The 17808-nt window shown below is 41.2% G+C and overlaps 1 protein-coding gene across 1 annotated transcript in view; it reads left to right on the forward strand.

The window, feature by feature from the left end:
• CTDSPL2 (CTD small phosphatase like 2) overlaps positions 1-17808 on the forward strand; it is a gene marked incomplete in the record, with an annotated part of 223456 nt that overhangs the window by 38991 nt on the left and 166657 nt on the right. The window contains 2 exon segments of the mRNA XM_053718469.1: positions 4483-4696; positions 5398-5536. Coding sequence (XP_053574444.1) covers positions 4505-4696; positions 5398-5536 — 331 coding nt within the window.

The following is a 17808-nucleotide window of genomic DNA, read 5'->3' on the forward strand; positions in this document are numbered from 1 at the left end:
TGGGTACCTTCCTTCTGTATCTTTCTCTACATGTGTGATTTTTTTTTTTTTTTTTTTTCTCCAAAGGACAGAGTGATGAATTAATATCCCAACTCTGCATCTCTTGGAGGTGCCAGAGGCGAAAAAGGCTGTTGGATATTGCGTATTGTTTCACTTTGGCTCCTTACCTCTACGAAAGTGCGTTTCTTGAAAGAAAAGCACATGGCTGTGTAGACTAGGCTATTAGGTTCCCTGAAGGCTATAGATCTCTTACCTGGATCATTTAACCCTTTTGCATTAACAGTAGTGAAGGTGAGGCCATGTGAGCCAAATTTGCTAGGTTGATTCATTCTGTGAGAGAGGAGACACAACAATCAACAAAAAAAAGGGGGTGGGGAGCTCTGAGATTGAAAGAGTAAGGGTAAAGTGAGGGCGAGGAAAGATTTAAAGTAGAAGAAAGGGAATGGGCAAGGGGTAGGTTACGGGATATTTAGGCAAAGAACCCGGCACACAGTTATAAAAATTTAATAAACGAGTAAATTAATACTCTCAGCACACAATCAACTCAAACTGTTGAACTGAATAACTTTTACTAACAAACAAATTCAGTAGGGGTAGTAACCCTTAGACTAGTACATCATAAAGCTCTCGGAGACTATGAAATCAGTCTTAAGAGATGATTAAAAGTTGGCATGAGGGAAGGTTTCTAGGAGGGTAGGGGGGTGTAGGGAAAAGGGGAAGGGGTATATTGGGAGGAGAGCTGTATTGAGGTGTGGAAGTATATGATCGCTCATTTCACACTAACAAAGCACCCACAGTTATATCACTAACAGGTCTTGTAGTCTCACCAGGTGACTCCTATAAGTTTAGTCCTAAACCTAAGGATATGCTACCAACTCCTGGCAATTTAGTATATCGTAACCAGTGCAGTTTGTATTTTTAGTGTGAATTCTCCTAACGCATCAGACTACAATATTTTCCTTAAACCATGCTAACCCATATAAGCAACTTCTTTAACACATATCAATACAATGTGGAACACAATCATGAAGCTGCGTGGTTATTGAAGGGATGCTAAGCTGATAGTCCTATACTAGACATTCATTCCTACCAAATTAGTGTCAACAAGGTGAATGGGGCCTGTATACATGTATCTGCGTTGCTGCAGAGAGATTAGTAGTGTCTGCTTAGTAGTTAAGTACACAAATTGTTTTGTGTTTGTGTGCAAGTATCCCCTGAGAGAGAGTATACATTTGGTTTATGCTTTGTGAATGGTCTATTTTAGTAAACGTATTGATCCCAGCATACAGCAAACCCACAACAAATCCCAGAGACGTATGTATTACAAGCCATATCTGATAACATAATGTTCAGTACATTGCTTGAATATCAGCCTCAGCTGAGTAATCTATCAGCGTAAAAGGATACTGGGTTGTTGAGTCCAGAAAGCATGTCCTTTTGCAGTCATCTTAAAGTGTTTATTACACTTGATCACCTTTAAGTTGCAGAGTTTGTGGATTCAGTGATGCTTTCCTGCTGCTGCCGATTTTTCTCTATAGAGAGACTTGTGTAAAAAGCTTGTACATCAGATCCTGGTCTGTATATTGCGGTCTTGTTGCATGTGGCCACCAGCGACACTGGGAAGCCCCACCGGTATTGGACCTTGTAAGCTCTCAATTTTGCCGTGATGTGTGCCAATTCCCTTCTTTTTTGCAGGGTGATCGAGGATAGATCCGAAAAGATTTGTTCTCCCACATACTGCACTGGATGCTTGGTGCATGCCCATTTGAGGATTTCTTCTTTGTCCTTAAAGCTTAAAAAATGTCTCTGGGGGGTGCCTTTGGGGGTGGTCTCGCCCTGAGCGCCCTATGGGCTCGTTCCGGTGCTATTTCTGGGGAAGACAGAGTTCCCTTTAATGTGCGAAACAATCTCTGTAGGTAACCTATTGCTGGGGGGTGGATTGTCTCTGAAACACCTCTGATTCTTAAGTTATTTGACGGCCTCTGTTGTCTAGGTCCTCTATCTTATCAGACAGTGGTTGTATTGTGTCCGATTGTTGCTGGAGCTCTGTGTTCACCTGCAGGATTGATGCTGAATTTTCTGCTTGTTTCAACCTGGGTCACTCTGGTGTCTAGTGTGTTAATGTCTTGTCTGAGATCATTAAAGAGGTCACATATTTCTTTTACTGCGTTTCTGATGTCCTCCTTTGAGGATAGGTGCTGTAAATCTTCTTTAGTAATGAGATGTTGGGTATGTGTGTCGGTGACCTGCAGTGTCGCCGATGGCGCTTGTTGGCTGTTCATTTTGTCAGGTGAGGAAATGTTGGGATGCTCCACTTGTTTCAAGTATTTATTAAGTGTGCGCACTGGCGTGTTTTTGTCAGCTTTAGTCTGCCTTTTACACGGCATCCCTCAGCAACCCCTCCTATAATTAGGCAGCAGCGCAAATCTGAATGTTTTATTTCAGTGGTTTCTTCATACACTATAATAATCTGATAAACACAGATGCTGTTAAACCTCTGTTATTAGGCAATTCAACTGACCGTGTTCCGGTCCTGTAGGGGATATTCTACCACTGCAGCCACCTTAGTGCGGTTTTTCTATCAGATGTACCGGAAGGCCTTATACTTCCTTTTCCAGGTATAACACACTCATTCAAGTTTCCAGTCACAGGGATCTTTAGAGATGTGATAAGGCAGAGTTGCAAGTAGATTTTGGTTTATTATACCCTGCTGTCAGTTGTCAGCTTGTGCCTCACTATATATCAGTGTTTTATAGGCAGTTTATTATTTATATTAGGTCGTCGTCCCCAATTCAAGAGAACTGATGTATGAAAGTCCCCCTTATAAGCAGGCAATTTCCGGCACTTTGTTTAAGAAAAAAAAAATAGTTTACTCCTTGCTGAGATTTTATAAAAGTGGTAGAGTCTGTTATTCAACACCCCTAGATCTGGATCGCAAGGCAGGTCAGTCCCTTAGCTCTATTCCGGCTTAGTATCGGCAACCACTGAAGCCAGCTGCTAGCTGTCATTAAAGCCAGTTTAAGTAGTTTGGCGTAATCGGGCCATGCAGCGGTAGTCTGTGCCATTTTACACTGTCTTTTTATCAGTGCGTGGTGCAAGGTTCACCCGTGCTGGGTTTCGCACAGCCAAGGGGGTCCCTCCTAAGTCAGGATGCCTCTATCTCCGTCTGCTCCTGTATACTAATTCATCACTGGTCTCTCTGCGGCTATAAGCAAGGCAGTCACCTCTTATCAGCTGTTTCTCGACGAGGACCAAGCCTGCTATAATTACCCCATAAAGGGTTGGCAAAATGGGTTAGAAAAATGCCATAAATATCTATTGTACAGTCTTAGGGTTTTTTAGCTCTCTTAGAACACAGCCATCCGCCTGCGTGGCCAACCTCCGCGCCCCCCCCCCCCATCATATGCATTTTTATTAGCTTGTCATAACAAAACACTGATAATTCATGTGCTTCATATAGATAACATTGTGATCACTCTAATGGAGTTGTGCAGGACACAACACAGATAATAGGTATCAATCCGGTGGCGAACTGTAGATACTGGATCCAATTGGTGGGTGTAATGCCAGTTTAACTGCATCATATACCAAAACCAACACGCAATAAGATAAAAAACTGTGTTTATTGCAACAAACGGATACACAGCGACGCGTTTCTCAGTGACAGTTTCCTCAGGCAAATTAGCTAGATTAGATCTGGCCTGCAAGTATAGCACTTTAATGTGCTCCACCAAATGTGAGCGAATTTTCATTCATAATTGTTTAAACTTGTTTTACAAGACTGTACTACACTATGTGGCACCTTCTTTAATTTGTTTTATAGTACTCTTTCGAGTGAACAGCCATTCACAGAAGAGCAGCCAATCTGTTTTCCAGAACTTTGGATTTTGTTTTTTCAGAAACATTTTCTGGGAACATATGTGAATATTACCTGATATGACTTTTAGCACTTTAACTTTTATTCAGGTTTTTTTTTTTTTTTCTTCTATTTAATTTTCAGTGTGTGTAGTGTGTGTGTTATATAATTATTTTGCAGCCTTATTAGCACTTTGTGTGTATATATTACACAACACCCACTTATATAGGCACACTTTGGAGGTTGTTGTTGTTAGTTCTGTATTAATATATGGTTGCTGTGAAAAACTGGGGAATGGGTAATAAAGGGATTATCTAATTATTATTTTTTTTATATATTATCTATTATTTTTAAACAAACATTTTGGAGTAGACTTTTTTTTTTTTTTATGCTATCTTCCCCAGTTACTCAATGCATTTGTTTTGTATTTAAAAAAGGGACACAGTCAGTATTGCATACAGAAAACTATAGTTTGCTTTTTAAATGTTACCTTCTTAAGTAACAAAAATTCATTTCTGCAAAGGAGATTTTTCAGTTTTGTATTTATAATCCTTTAAATAACTTAGTGGTTGCCATTTACTGCTATGTGCTAATGTTACGTTTGCTTTACTTTTGGTGTTTTCCAGATTTTATGTGGCACATATAAAAATGAGGCTCAGGACGCGGAAGGGGTCTCCGCGCAGTAGTCACGGTCCGGCTGGCCGCACCGCACGCAACAAGAGGAGGCACTCTGAAGAGGAGGAGGAAGAAGAAAGTTCCCCATTAGAGGATAAATTACCCAGATCAGACACGGGTTTACTGTCCACTATCAAGAAGTTAATAAAAGGCAGTACCGCAAAGGTAAAGCATTTTATAATTAATGTTATTGCAACCAACTGTGTCTAGATGAAATTATTTACCATTGATCACATGAGAATTAGCTGTGGGAGTGGCTCCAGTGAGCAAATTGTGTAAGTGAATTGTGGGGGGAGGTTAATGTTATGTGCTCAGGAGACAGGTGGGTCAAATGTATGTTTAACGTTTCAAATTCCCTGTTGTGGTTTGTGTTGCGATTTAGCAGGCCTAGCGTGTTTGGGGAGGAGTTTAGTTGATTTATGTTTGACGATTACCTTTGATTGTTTTGGGTTCAGCTTGTACAGTTTTCCTACTAACCTATGAGTTTATGTGAGGGCTGCAGGAATCGGTAACTAGTTCTGATGCTGCCAGTCACTGTATAGATAATTGAAGGTCTAAACCTGTGTTGGGCGGTGAGCTGCTGGTGTGGCTAATATGGGGGGGGTGAGCCTTTCACTGGGGAAAGTGGTTACACTGAATTATTGGGATGGGGCTATTCTTTCTGCATGTTTAGGGTTTGGTGAGGTTGACTGAGTCGTCATACAATTGTATTCTCACTGTGTTGTATTCCTCAGGGTTCCCAGGCATACATTATTCTGTCTATGGTATCCTATCAGCTTTTGTATGCGGTGAGAGATAATGGATGCATTTGCATGGGGATGTACCAGTGCCCAATAAATACTTCCCTCTTATGTCTTTGTTTTCAGGAGGATCGAGAGAACCCCCCCAAAAAAAGTAGGATTGAGCGTGACCTTGATAATAACCTAATCACCTCAACGCCACATACTGGGGAAAAACCAAGCAAGCCAATCTCTCGGGTCCGGAGGAAAAGTCAAGTTAATGGAGGTATATTTTCACACACACACCTATACCTATCTCTTGAAATTTACAGTGGTCCACTAGCCCCAGATGACTTTAGATATATAGATATAATTTCTTTCATGTAATTGGCAAGAGTCCATGAGCTAGTGACATATGGGATATACAATCCTACCAGGAGGGGCGAAGTTTCCCAAACCTCAAAATGCCTATAAATACACCCTCACCACACCCACAATTCAGTTTTTATAAACTTTGCCTCCTATGGAGTTGGTGAAGTAAGTCTGTGCTAAGATTTCTAAGTTGATATGCGCATCTCAGCATTTTGAAGCCCATTTCCTCTGAGTACAGTGAATGTCAGAGGGATGTGAAGGGAGTATCACGTATTGAATGCAATGGTTTTCCTCACGGGGGATCTATTTCATAGGTTCTCTGTTATCGGTCGTAGAGATTCATCTCCTACCTCCCTTTTCAGATCGACGATGTACTCTCATATTCCATTACCTCTACTGATAACCGTTTCATTACAGGTTTGGCTATCTGCTATATGTGGATGGGTGTCTTTCGGTAAGTATATCTCGGCTATGGTTTGGCACTTTATGTATTTATATAAAGTTCTAAATATATGTATTGTACTTATATTTGCTATGATTCAGGTTTCAGTATATTTCCTTTTGCAGACTGTCGGTTTCATATCTGGGAAATGCTTTTTTATGAAAAATTTTCTAACCTGGGGTATAGTCTTTCTTTTACAAGATATGACGAGTCCACGGATTTCATCCTTATGGGATGTCGCCTCCTGGTCAGCAGGAGGAGGCAAAGAGCAGCAGAGCTGTATATATATAGCTCCTCCCTTCCCTCCCACCCCAGTCATTCTCTTTGCCTGTGTTAGTGATAGGAAGAGGTAAAGTGAGTTGTTAGTTTAGATTCTTCAATCAAGAGTTTATTATTTTTTAAGTAGTGCCTCTGAGTGCTACTTTGTTCTGGGGTGTAGCCTAGACCAGATCAGTCTCTTCCATAACAAAAGAGAAGCATTTGGTGGCTTTAGAGCGATGGGAACTTGTGGGACATAATTCTCACTGCGCCTCCCTTGTACTTGTTTGCTACCCCTACCAAGAAAACCTGAGGGATATTTACTCAGGATTTTCTTTTTCATTACAGGTCCATGTGAGGGAGAGGACCTCACACACCTGGAGACTGCCTTACTGTCCGGCAGGAGATGAGGTAAGTGCTAACTTTATTCTGGGGGTGAGAAAGAGTCTCAGAAGGAAGTTGGGCACTCTGTTTGATTCCTCATCAACTTTAAACTCCCTTACATATATAGATGGCCCCCTCAGAGCTTCAGGGGATACTGTGGGACATTTACCCGCAAGGTTTAGCTCTCTCTGCATTGCTAAAGAAGGAAGCCACACATTGAATGAGCCCTGTGTGTATAAAAAGCCTTCTCTGTAGAGCTAGCAAGAACAAGGCTCAGTGTGAGGCGATACATGAGACTGGGGTTTTTGTATATATCCTCCAGATTTAACGTTAAGCAGGACTCTGCTCTTGCATTTTTTTTCCTCCCGGTGGTTTAATTATAGCCGACCAGGAGTTCTCATATTGCTGGGCTAGAGTGGTTCAGTAGCATAAGGGCTTAGGTTATTTTCTCTCGGCGGTTTACTTATAGCCGACCGGGAGATCTATTATGGCCACAATTTATAAGCTATGCTTGTATGGCTTAGTGTTGGGGAATCTGCCTTTTTTATTGTTCCGATTCGACTGTTTGGTGCTTTTTATATTTCCTTGTAGGCCGTTTTTATTATATAAATGGCGACCAGGAGAGATACTGATAACGCCCACGTTGGGCGGAGTTGTGTTTGGCGCCTTTTTTAGTTGCGTACTTTATAGGTCTGAATGCACCAGACAGCTTTTGAAAGAGCTTATTCTGGAATGTTTACCCCGTTTTGTTAAAGCAATGGGAGCTTCATTCTACGGTGTGTAACAGTGCTTTGCTACTTGTCTCTTTCTTTTCATCCTAGTTTTTTCGGATGTTTCAGCCTGATACGCCCATGATGGGCGGAGCTAGGCTATGATACCGAAGGTTTTACGCGCCCCTTTTTTATGTCGTTCCAGGAACAACACTGATGGGCTATTAGTGAGGGAATTGCATAATGCTGGAATGCTTTCTTGCACTAGTAGCGTACAGTTTACACAATGTTTTCTGTGGCCTCAGTTTGTAATTGCACAGTTCAACTGCCCTACTCCATTGTTTTTCATTTTTACATAGTGATTAAACATATATGGGGTGTCTATACAACTTAAAGTGTTTGCCTTCATTTATTATGACTTGGAAGGAACGAAGTTGCATCTAAAGTGTTCTTTTTTCAATTAAAGTGACTACCGTTTTTTTTGTGGGGTCCCTTTTATTTGATGCACTTGGCTGTTTATGATATATTACAGCTTGGTACTTAACAGGGATCAAGTGTTCACATAAGATAATGACCTTTCTTCTCCCACATGCGGTACTCTGCGGTTCCTTGCAGCACAAGTCTGGGTTGCTTTAATGTCTTTAGCAATATATGTTTCCAGCAGGGTTTCCATAATGCTTGAATAATTTTGGTCACAGAAATGAGAGGTTTTCAATATTACACACTCTTGTTATTTCTGTGAGTTGCTGTAGAGGAAAAAGGTTATCCTTTTCAAATTTAAAGAGATAGTAACATATTTGCTTTTATATGCTCCTAATGTGAAATTAGGAGTCTGCTGTCTCCGGCCAATCCTTTCCACATTTTCTACCTATAGTGTCTGGAATTCTTGCTTACCCACAGGCAGTGCTCTGCGGTTCCTTGCTTAGACATTGTTTTGAGGTTCTTCACAATGTCTGGTTCTAGCAATATTATCTTAATATACCTATGGGTTTGCATGACCGTAATAGGATGCTCTTTTTATTTTAAAAGAGACAGTGCAATTTTTTGTGTGAAAATTTTCTTAACTGAATTGGAACTGTTTTTTATTAGGTCATCCTTTGTGACTATAGGATAGTATACAGACACATAAATGCATTTAGCCGGTCAGGTAGCTCGACACTTGCTATGACGCTAGGGCTTAACTCTGTAGCAACCCAAGGGTTGCAGGTTCGTTATCAGTGGTCCTGTGGCTTGCAGCTCAAGGGTTGCTAATAGCATCCAGGTGCTGGCTGACCATTTTATTAATATTGACAGCATGAGAATCTTTAAAAGGGTTCGGTCTTCACCCGCGGGACCTTATGGGCACAGCCTTGGTCTGCGGATGTGTCTTTGAATGCTAAGCTCCTTTCTATTCTTTACAAGGCTAAATCCTTGTTTAGTTCTGCTCTGAAGGAGGTCGTTTCTGATATCTCGGGCTACTTCCGTAGCATACTGGGCATTGACACTGCATATGAAGAGGGTACCCCGAGTTCAGTACCCTTTATCACGCAGGATAAGACAGTGGAAACTTCCTAAGCCTGCATGGAGGCCCAACCCTTCTTGGAAGCCTAGGCAAACCAAGAAGTCTGAAAGTGGGATTAGGTCAGCGTGACGGCATGCCTCCGATCCGAGGCCGGATCTGGAAGAGGGGGCAGACTATCCCTTTTTTGTTCAGGTTTGGATAAGAGACGTTCAGGATCCCTGGACACTAGAAATCGTGTCTCAAGGGTATCAGTTGGAGTTCAAAAATTCCTTCCCCAGAGGAAGGTTTTTTTCTTTCACGATTGTCTGTAGACCAGATAAAAAGAAAGGCGCTCTTACGTTGTGTAAAAGACCTCTCCTCCATGGGAGTGATTTGTCCCGTTCCAGAACAGGGGCAGGGGTTTTACTCCAATCTTTTTGGTTTTCCCAATAAAGAGGGAACGTTCCGACTCATTTTCGATCTCAAGAGTCTAAACAAGTTTCTAAGAGTTCCATCCTTCAAGATGGAGTCTATTCGGACAATTCTTCCATTGATCCAGGAGGGTCAATATATGACTACCGTGGATTTAAAGGATGCATATCTTCATATTCCTATCCACAGAGATCATCACAAGTTCCTGAGGTTTGCCTTTCTGGACAAACATTTTCCGTTCGTGGCTCTTCCTTTTGGGCTGGCCACGGCACCCAGAATTTTCAAGGTTCTAGGGTATCTGGCGGTTCTCAGGCCGCGGGGCATTGCAGTGGTGCCTTTTCTGGACAATATTCTGATCCCGGCATCGTCTTATCAGCTGACAAGGTCTAATAACGACCTTTTTCTATCCTTTCTAAGAACTCACAGGTGGAAGATGAATCTAGAAAAGAGTTCTTTAATTCCACAGACAAGGGTTCCTTTCCTGGGAACTCTAATCAACTTTCTATCCATGAAGATCTTTTTGACGGAAGTCAGAAATTTCAAGATTCTGAATACATGCCGGTCCCTTCAGTACAATCTTCAGCCGTCAGTGGCTCAGTGCATGGAGGCAATTGGATTGATGGTGGCAGCAATGGACATTATTCCGTTTGCTCGTTTTCATCTGAGCCCTCTACAACTGAGCATGCTCAGACAATGGAATGGAGATTATGCAAATTTGTCTTCTCGGATAGATCTGGATCAGGAGACAAGGGACTCTCTATTCTTTGGTGGTTGTCGCCGGATCATCTGTCTCAAGGGACATGCTTCCACAGACCCTCTTGGGTGATAGTGACAATGGATGCCAGCCTGATAGGATGGGGGGCAGTCTGGAACTCCCTGAAGGCTCAGGGTGTGTGGACTCGGTCGGAGTCTCTACTTCCCATCAATATTCTGGAGTTGAGAGCAATATTCAATGCACTTCAGGCTTGGCCTCAGTTTGCTTCGGCCAAATTCATCAGATTCCAGTCGGACAACATCACGACTGTAGCTTACATCATTCATCAGGGTGGAACAAGGAGTTCCTTATCGATGACCGGAGTAACCAAGATATTTCAGTGGGCGGAAACTCACTCATCTGTCGGCAATCTACATCCCAGGAGTGGACAACTGGGAGGCGGATTTTTTGAGCAGACGGACATTTCATCCAGGGGAATGGGAACTTCACCTGGAAGTCTTTGCCAATCTGGTTCTCAGATGGGGCAGGACGGAGCTGGATCTTATGGCGCCTTGTCAGAATGCCAAGCTACCGAGATACGGATCCATGTCCAGTGATCCTCAGGCCGAACTGATAGATGCCTTGGCAGTGCCTTGGTCGTTCAACCTAGCTTATGTGTTCCTCCTTTTGCTCTCCTTCCCTGGGTGATTGCTCGAGTCAATCAGTAGAGGGCTTCAGTGATTCTCATCGTTCCTGCGTTGCCTCGCAGGACTTGGTATGCCGATCTGGTGGACATGTCCTCTCTGCTCCCGTGGAAGCTTCCATTGAGGCAGGACCTTCTCATTCAGGGACCCTTCCATCTTCTGAATCTAACTTCTCTGCAGCTGACTGCTTGGAGACTGAACGCTTGATTTTATCTAAGCGAGAGTTCTCTGATTCAGTCATTGATACCTTGATCCAGGCACGTAAGCCTGTTACTAGAAAAATTGACCATAAGATATGGAGTAAATATCTTTATTGGTGTGAATCCAAGGGCTACTCATGGAGTAGGGTTAGGATTCCCAGGATTTTATCTTTTCTCCAAGAAGGATTAGAGAAAGGGTTGTCAGCAAGTTCCTTAAAGGGACAGATTTCTGCTTTGTCTCTTTTACTTCACGAGCGTCTGACAGATGTTCCGGATGTTCAATTCTTTTGTCAGGCTCCGACTAGAATCAGGCCTGTGTTTAGACCAATTGCTCCTACTAAGGGCTCCATGTACTAAGCAGTCAGCGAGCTACCCGCAACAAATCTCGCGTCAAAACTCGCAAACTGATATGTACAAAGCCGTCAATTATGTTAAAACTCGCATCTTTAAAATTGCGAGCGTACTTATCCGCCAAACCTCGCTACCGCTCCATTTTTCACTGTAATTAGACACATTTGACCACCAACTCGCCAAAAAACGAATGTACTAAAAAATCTATTTGTCCGCTCGCTACAATTTCCGCTCCCACCTCGCTATTTTTGCCTCGCCACCTTTTAGGTGGCGGGCAAGGTACAAAACAATAGGAAAGTCAATCTAGACGCCAGTCTAGACATATATAAAAGGCAGTAATATCAGCATTGTACTTACAGCATAACTGGCGTCTAATTTGTCTCTCATTTCCATGTACATAAATTGCGCCCAATTTGTCGACTGTAATTAAAGAGTAATCTATTTAAATTTGTATTGTTAGTTGTCAATCTTTATAATTATTTTTATATTAATATTTATATATTATCAGATCCAGATGAAGCCATATCCAAATTGTAAATAAATATTACAAAAATAACGCTCTGTTATCACTCTTCAAAAAATTTTGAACAATAATAAAGTTGTTTATATAAGTTGAACTTTTATAGGAGCAAAATATCCCGCGACTACTATGATGTTCGTGACACCTTGCATGTCACGTGTTAATAATTGGCCAGACAATTCAACTGAAAGTTAAGTACCGTCAGCTTAGTCGCGGCGAGCGAGGCGTCAAATTTATCAACAATCCGCAACTGCTCGCGGCGGGCTAGACTTGTCTATTTATTGGGGGAATATTAGTACATAGCGACAGCGGACACCATTTCGCCCGCGGCGAGTAACGGCGAGTTTATCCGCGTCTACAATGACGGATGAATTGACGGCTTAGTACATGGAGCCCTTGGAGTTTGAATTTACTTCTTAATGTTCTTCAAGGGATTCCGCTTGAACCTATGCATTTCATAGATATTAAGTTATTATCTTGGTAGGTTTCATTTTTTCATTCCGATAAGGTAGTGTTGCGTACCAAACCTGGTTTTATTCCTAAGGTTGTTTCCAACAAAAATATTAATCAGGAAATTGTCGTTCTTTCCTTGTGTCCTAACCCTTCTTCTAAGAAGGAGCAGATTTTACATAATTTGGACGTAGTCCGTGCCTTGAAGTTCTACTTGCAGGCGACTAAGGATTTTCATCAAACATCTTCTTTATTTGTTTTTTTTTTTCTGGGAAACCTAGGGGTCAGAAAGCTACGGCTACCTCTTTCTTTTTGGCTGAAGAGTATCATCCGTGTTGCATATGAGACTGCTGGTCAGCAGCCTCCAGAACGAATTACGGCTCATTCCACTAGGGCTATGGCTTCCTCATGGGCATTTAAAAATGATGTTTCTGTTGAACAGATTTGCAAGGCTGCAACTTGGTCGTCTCTTCACACTTTTTCCAAATTTTACAAATTTAATGCTTTTGCCTCGTCTGAAGCTGTTTTGGGGAGAAAGGTTCTTCAAGCAGTGGTGCCTTCCGTTTAGGTTCCTGTCTTGTCCCTCCCTTTCATCCGTGTCCTATAGCTTTGGTATTGTATCCCATAAGTAAGAATGAAATCAGTGGACTCGTCATATCTTGTAAAAGAAAAGGAAATTTATGCTTACCTGATAAATTTCTTTTACGATATGACGAGTCCACGGCCCACCCTGTCATTTTCTAAGACAGGTTTTTATTTTTTGTTAAACTTCAGTCACCTCTGCACATATGCTTTTCCTTTCTCTTCCTAACTTCGGTCGAATGACTGGAGTGGGAGCATTGCTGTTGTGCTCTGTGCCTCCTCCTGCTGACCAGGAGGCGATATCCCATAAGTAAGGATGAAATCCATGGACTCGTCATATGTCAGAGGGCTATTCTGTTTGCATTTTTTTCCATTCCTGAAACTGCCATATAAGGAAATTGATAATTTTGCTTTATATGTTGTTTTATTCTCTTACATTTGCAAGATGTCTCAATCTGATCCTGTCTCAGAAATCACTGTTGGAACCCTGCGGCCTGATAACAGTTCTACCAAAGCTAAGTGCGTTTGTTGTTAACTTGTGGAGGTTATACCTCCAGCTGTGGTTTTAATAGTTGTCATGATAAACTTTTACATGCAGAGAATGTATCCATCAGTAGTAGTTCATTACCTGTTGCTGTTCCCTTAACATCTAATCCATAAGATATACCTGTAAATTTAAAAGAATTTTTCTGATTCTATTCAGAAGGCTTTGTCTGCCACTCCGCCTTCTAATAACCGTAAAAGGTCTTTTTAAACTTCTCATAAGGTTGATGAAATTTCAAATGGCCGGCAACATACTGAACTATCCTTCTCTGATGAGGATCTATCTGATTCAGACGATCCTGCCTCAGATATTGACACTGACAAATCTTATTTAAAATGGAGTATATTCGTTCTTTGTTAAAAGAAGTGTTGATTACATTAGATATGGAGGAAACTAGTCCTCTTGATATTAAAACTAGTAAACGTTTAAATTCTCTTTATAAACCTCCTGTGGTTATTCCAGAGGTTTTTCCAGTTCCTGATGCTATTTCTGATATGATTTCTATAGAATGGAATAGGCCTGGTACTTTTATTCCTTCCTCAAGGTTTAAAAAATTGTATCCTTTGGCAGCAGTTAGATTGGAGTTTTGGGAAAAGATCCCCAAAGTTGATGGGGCTATTTCTACTCTTGCTAAATGTACTACTATTCCTACGGAAGATAGTACTTCTTTTAAAGATCCTTTAGATAGGAAACTTGAATCTTATCTAAGAAAAGCTTATTTATATTCAGGTCGTCTTCTTAGGCCTGCAATTTCTTTGGCTGATGTTGCAGCTGCTTCAACTTATTGGTTCATGATTTGTCTAGCATTGTTAAGTTAATTCATCATGCTAATAATTTCATTTGTGATGCAATTTTTGATATTATCAAAATTGATGTTAAATCTATGTTTTTAGCTAGAAGAGCTTTGCGGCTCAAATCTTGGAATGCTGATATGACTAAGTCCAGATTGCTATCTTTCTTTCCAAGGTAATAAATTATTTGGTTCTCAGTTGGATTCAATAATTTCAACTCACTGGGGGGAAGGGAGTTTTTTTGCCTCAGGATAAAAGACCTAAGGGTAAATCTAAAGCTTCTAACCATTTTCCTTCCTTTCGACAAAATAAGGAACAGAAACCCAATCCTTTCCCCAAGGGATCTGTTTTCAATTGAAAGCCTTCTTCAAATTGGAATAAATCCAAAGCATGTAAGAGATTAAAGCCAGCCCCCAAGTCCGCATGAAGGTGCGGCCCTTATACCAGCTCAGCTGGTAGGGGGCAGATTAAAATTTTTCAAAGATGTTTGGATCAATTTGGTCCAAAATCTTTGGATTCAAAGTAAGACTGCCTGTGAGAAGATTTTTTTTTCTCTCACGCATTCCAGCAAACCCAGTAAAGGCTCAGGCTTTCCTGAAGTGTGTTTCAGACCTGGAGTTATCAGGAGTAATCATGCCAGTTCCGTTTCAGGACCTGGGTCTGGGGTTTTATTCAAATCTATTCATTGTCCCAAAGAAAAAAAAAATTCAGACCAGTTTTGGATCTAAAGATTTTGAATAGATGATATGTAAGAGTACCAACTTTCAAAATGGTGACTATAAGGACTATTCTGCCTTTTTGTTCAGCAAGGATGAATTCTGATGCATCCAGATCACTATCAGTTCCTGAGAGTCTCTTTTCAAGACAAGCATTACCAATGTGTTGCTCTTCCTTTTGGCCTAACGACTGGTCCAAGAATCTCTTCAAAGGTTCTCGGTGCCCTACTCTCTGTAATCAGAGAGCGGGGTATTGCAGTGTTTCCTTATTTGGACGATATCTTGGTACTTGCTCAGTCTATACGTTTTGCAGAATCTCACACAAATCAACTAGTGTTGTTTCTTCGAAGACATGGTTGGAGGATCAATTTAACAAAAAGTTCTTTGATTCCTCAGACAAGGGTAACATTTTTAAGTTTCCAGATAGATTCAGTGTCCATGACTTTGTAACAGACAAGAGACTTTTTGAAATTGGTTGCAACCTGTCGGAACCTTCAGTCTGTCATTCCCTTCAGTAGCTATGTGCATGGAAGTTTTAGGTCTCATGACTACAGCATCGGACGTGACCCCCTTTGCTCATTTTAATATGAGACCTCTCCAGCTTTGTATGCTGAACCAATGGTGCAGGGATTATACAAGGATATCACAATTAATATCCTTAAATCCCAAGGTTCGACTTTCTCTGACTTGGTGATTAGATCACCATCGTATAATTCTAGGGGTCTCTTTCTCTTGTTAAGTGTATCCAGTCCACGGATCATCCATTACTTATGGGATATTAACTCCTCCCCAACAGGAAGTGCAAGAGGATTCACCCAGCAGAGCTGCTATATAGCTCCTCCCCTAACTGCCATTACCAGTCATTCTCTTGCACCCAACGAATAGATAGGATGTGTGAGAGGACTGTGGTGATTATACTTAGTTTCATACCTTCAATCAAAAGTTTGTTATTTTATAATAGCACCGGAGTGTGTTATTCCTTCTCTGGTAGAATTTGAAGAAGAATCTACCTGAGTTTTTCTATGATTTTAGCCGGATTAGTTAAGATCATATTGCTGTTTCTCGGCCATCTGAGGAGAGGTAAACTTCAGATCAGGGGACAGCGGGCAGATTAATCTGCAAAGAGGTATGTAGCAGCTTATTATTTTCTGACAATGGAATTGATGAGAAAATTCTGCCATACCAATATAATGTAAACTCAGCCTTAAATGCAGTAGCAGCAACTGGTATCAGGCTGTCATGTATGTATATTTTACACTTCAGTATTCTGGGGAATGGCACTTCACTGGAATTATACTGTATGCATAAAACTTTAGCCTAATTTGCAGGGACTAGCAACAGGCTTTTTAATAACACTCAATTTATTAATGTTAAACGTTTTTTGCTGGCATGTAAAATCGTTTAATTTTCTGAGGTACTGGGTGAAAAAATGTTTTAGGCACTATTTTTTTCCACTTGGCAGTTGTTTTATTTAATTTATGACAGTTTACTGATCTCTCTCACTGTTATGTGTGAGGGGGAGGGGCCTTTTTTTGGCGCTTTTGCTACGCATCAAAAAATTCAGTCAGAAGTTTATTGTCTTCCCTGCATGATCCGGTTCATCTCTACAGAACTCAGGGGTCTTCAAAACTTGTTTTGAGGGAGGTAATCACTCACAGCAGAGCTGTGAGATTGTAGTTGACTGTGATAAAAAAACGTTTATTTCTGTATTTTTTTTCTGCTATCAGGGTTAGTTATCCTTTGCTAATGGGAGCAATCCTTTGCTAAAATTGTGTTTTTTACAAAGATTTGATTCTATAACTTTTCAGTTTATTAATTTTCAACTGTCATAACTTTTTCTGTGCTTCTTATAGGAACAGTACGTTTTCATATTATAGTAAATTACTTGAAAAGTATTTCCAAGTTGCTAGTTTATTTGCTAGTGTGTTAAACATGTCTGATTCAGAGGAAGATATCTGTGCTATATGTGCTAAAGCCAAAGTGGAGCCCAATAGAAATTTATGTACTAACTGTATTGATGCTACTTTAAATAAGTCAATCTGTACAAATTGAACATATTTCACCAAACAACGAGGGGAGAGTTATGCCGACTAACTCGCCTCACGTGTCAGTACCTGCATCTCCTGCTCGGGAGGTGCGTGATATTGTAGCGCCGAGTACATCTGGGCGGCCATTACAAATCACATTACAGGATATGGCTACTGTTATGACTGAAGTTTTGGCTAAATTACCAGAACTAAGAGGTAAGCGTGATCACTCTGGGGTGAGAACAGAGTGCGCTGATAATATTAGGGCCATGTCAGACACTGCGTCACAATTTGCAGAACATGAGGACGGAGAGCTTCATTCTGCGGGTGACGGTTCTGATCCAAACAAACTGGATTCAGATATTTCAAATTTTAAATTTAAGCTGGAAAACCTCCGTGTATTACTAGGGGAGGTGTTAGCGGCTCTGAATGATTGTAACACAGTTGCAATACCAGAGAAAATGTGTAGGTTGGATAAATATTTTGCGGTACCGGCGAGTACTGACGTTTTTCCTATACCTAAGAGACTTACTGAAATTGTTACTAAGGAGTGGGATAGACCCGGTGTGCCGTTCTCACCCCCTCCGATATTTAGAAAGATGTTTCCAATAGACGCCACCACACGGGACTTATGGCAAACAGTCCCTAAGGTGGAGGGAGCAGTTTCTACTTTAGCTAAGCGTACCACTATCCCGGTGGAGGATAGCTGTGCCTTTTCAGATCCAATGGATAAAAAGTTAGAGGGTTACCTTAAGAAAATGTTTGTTCAACAAGGTTTTATATTGCAACCTCTTGCATGCATTGCGCCTGTCACGGCTGCAGCAGCATTTTGGTTTGAGTCTCTGGAAGAGACACTTGAATCAGCTCCATTTGATGAGATTACACACAAGCTTAAAGCCCT

This window comes from Bombina bombina, chromosome 6 (genome assembly GCF_027579735.1).
Source record: "Bombina bombina isolate aBomBom1 chromosome 6, aBomBom1.pri, whole genome shotgun sequence".
NCBI classification, from domain to species: domain Eukaryota; kingdom Metazoa; phylum Chordata; class Amphibia; order Anura; family Bombinatoridae; genus Bombina; species Bombina bombina.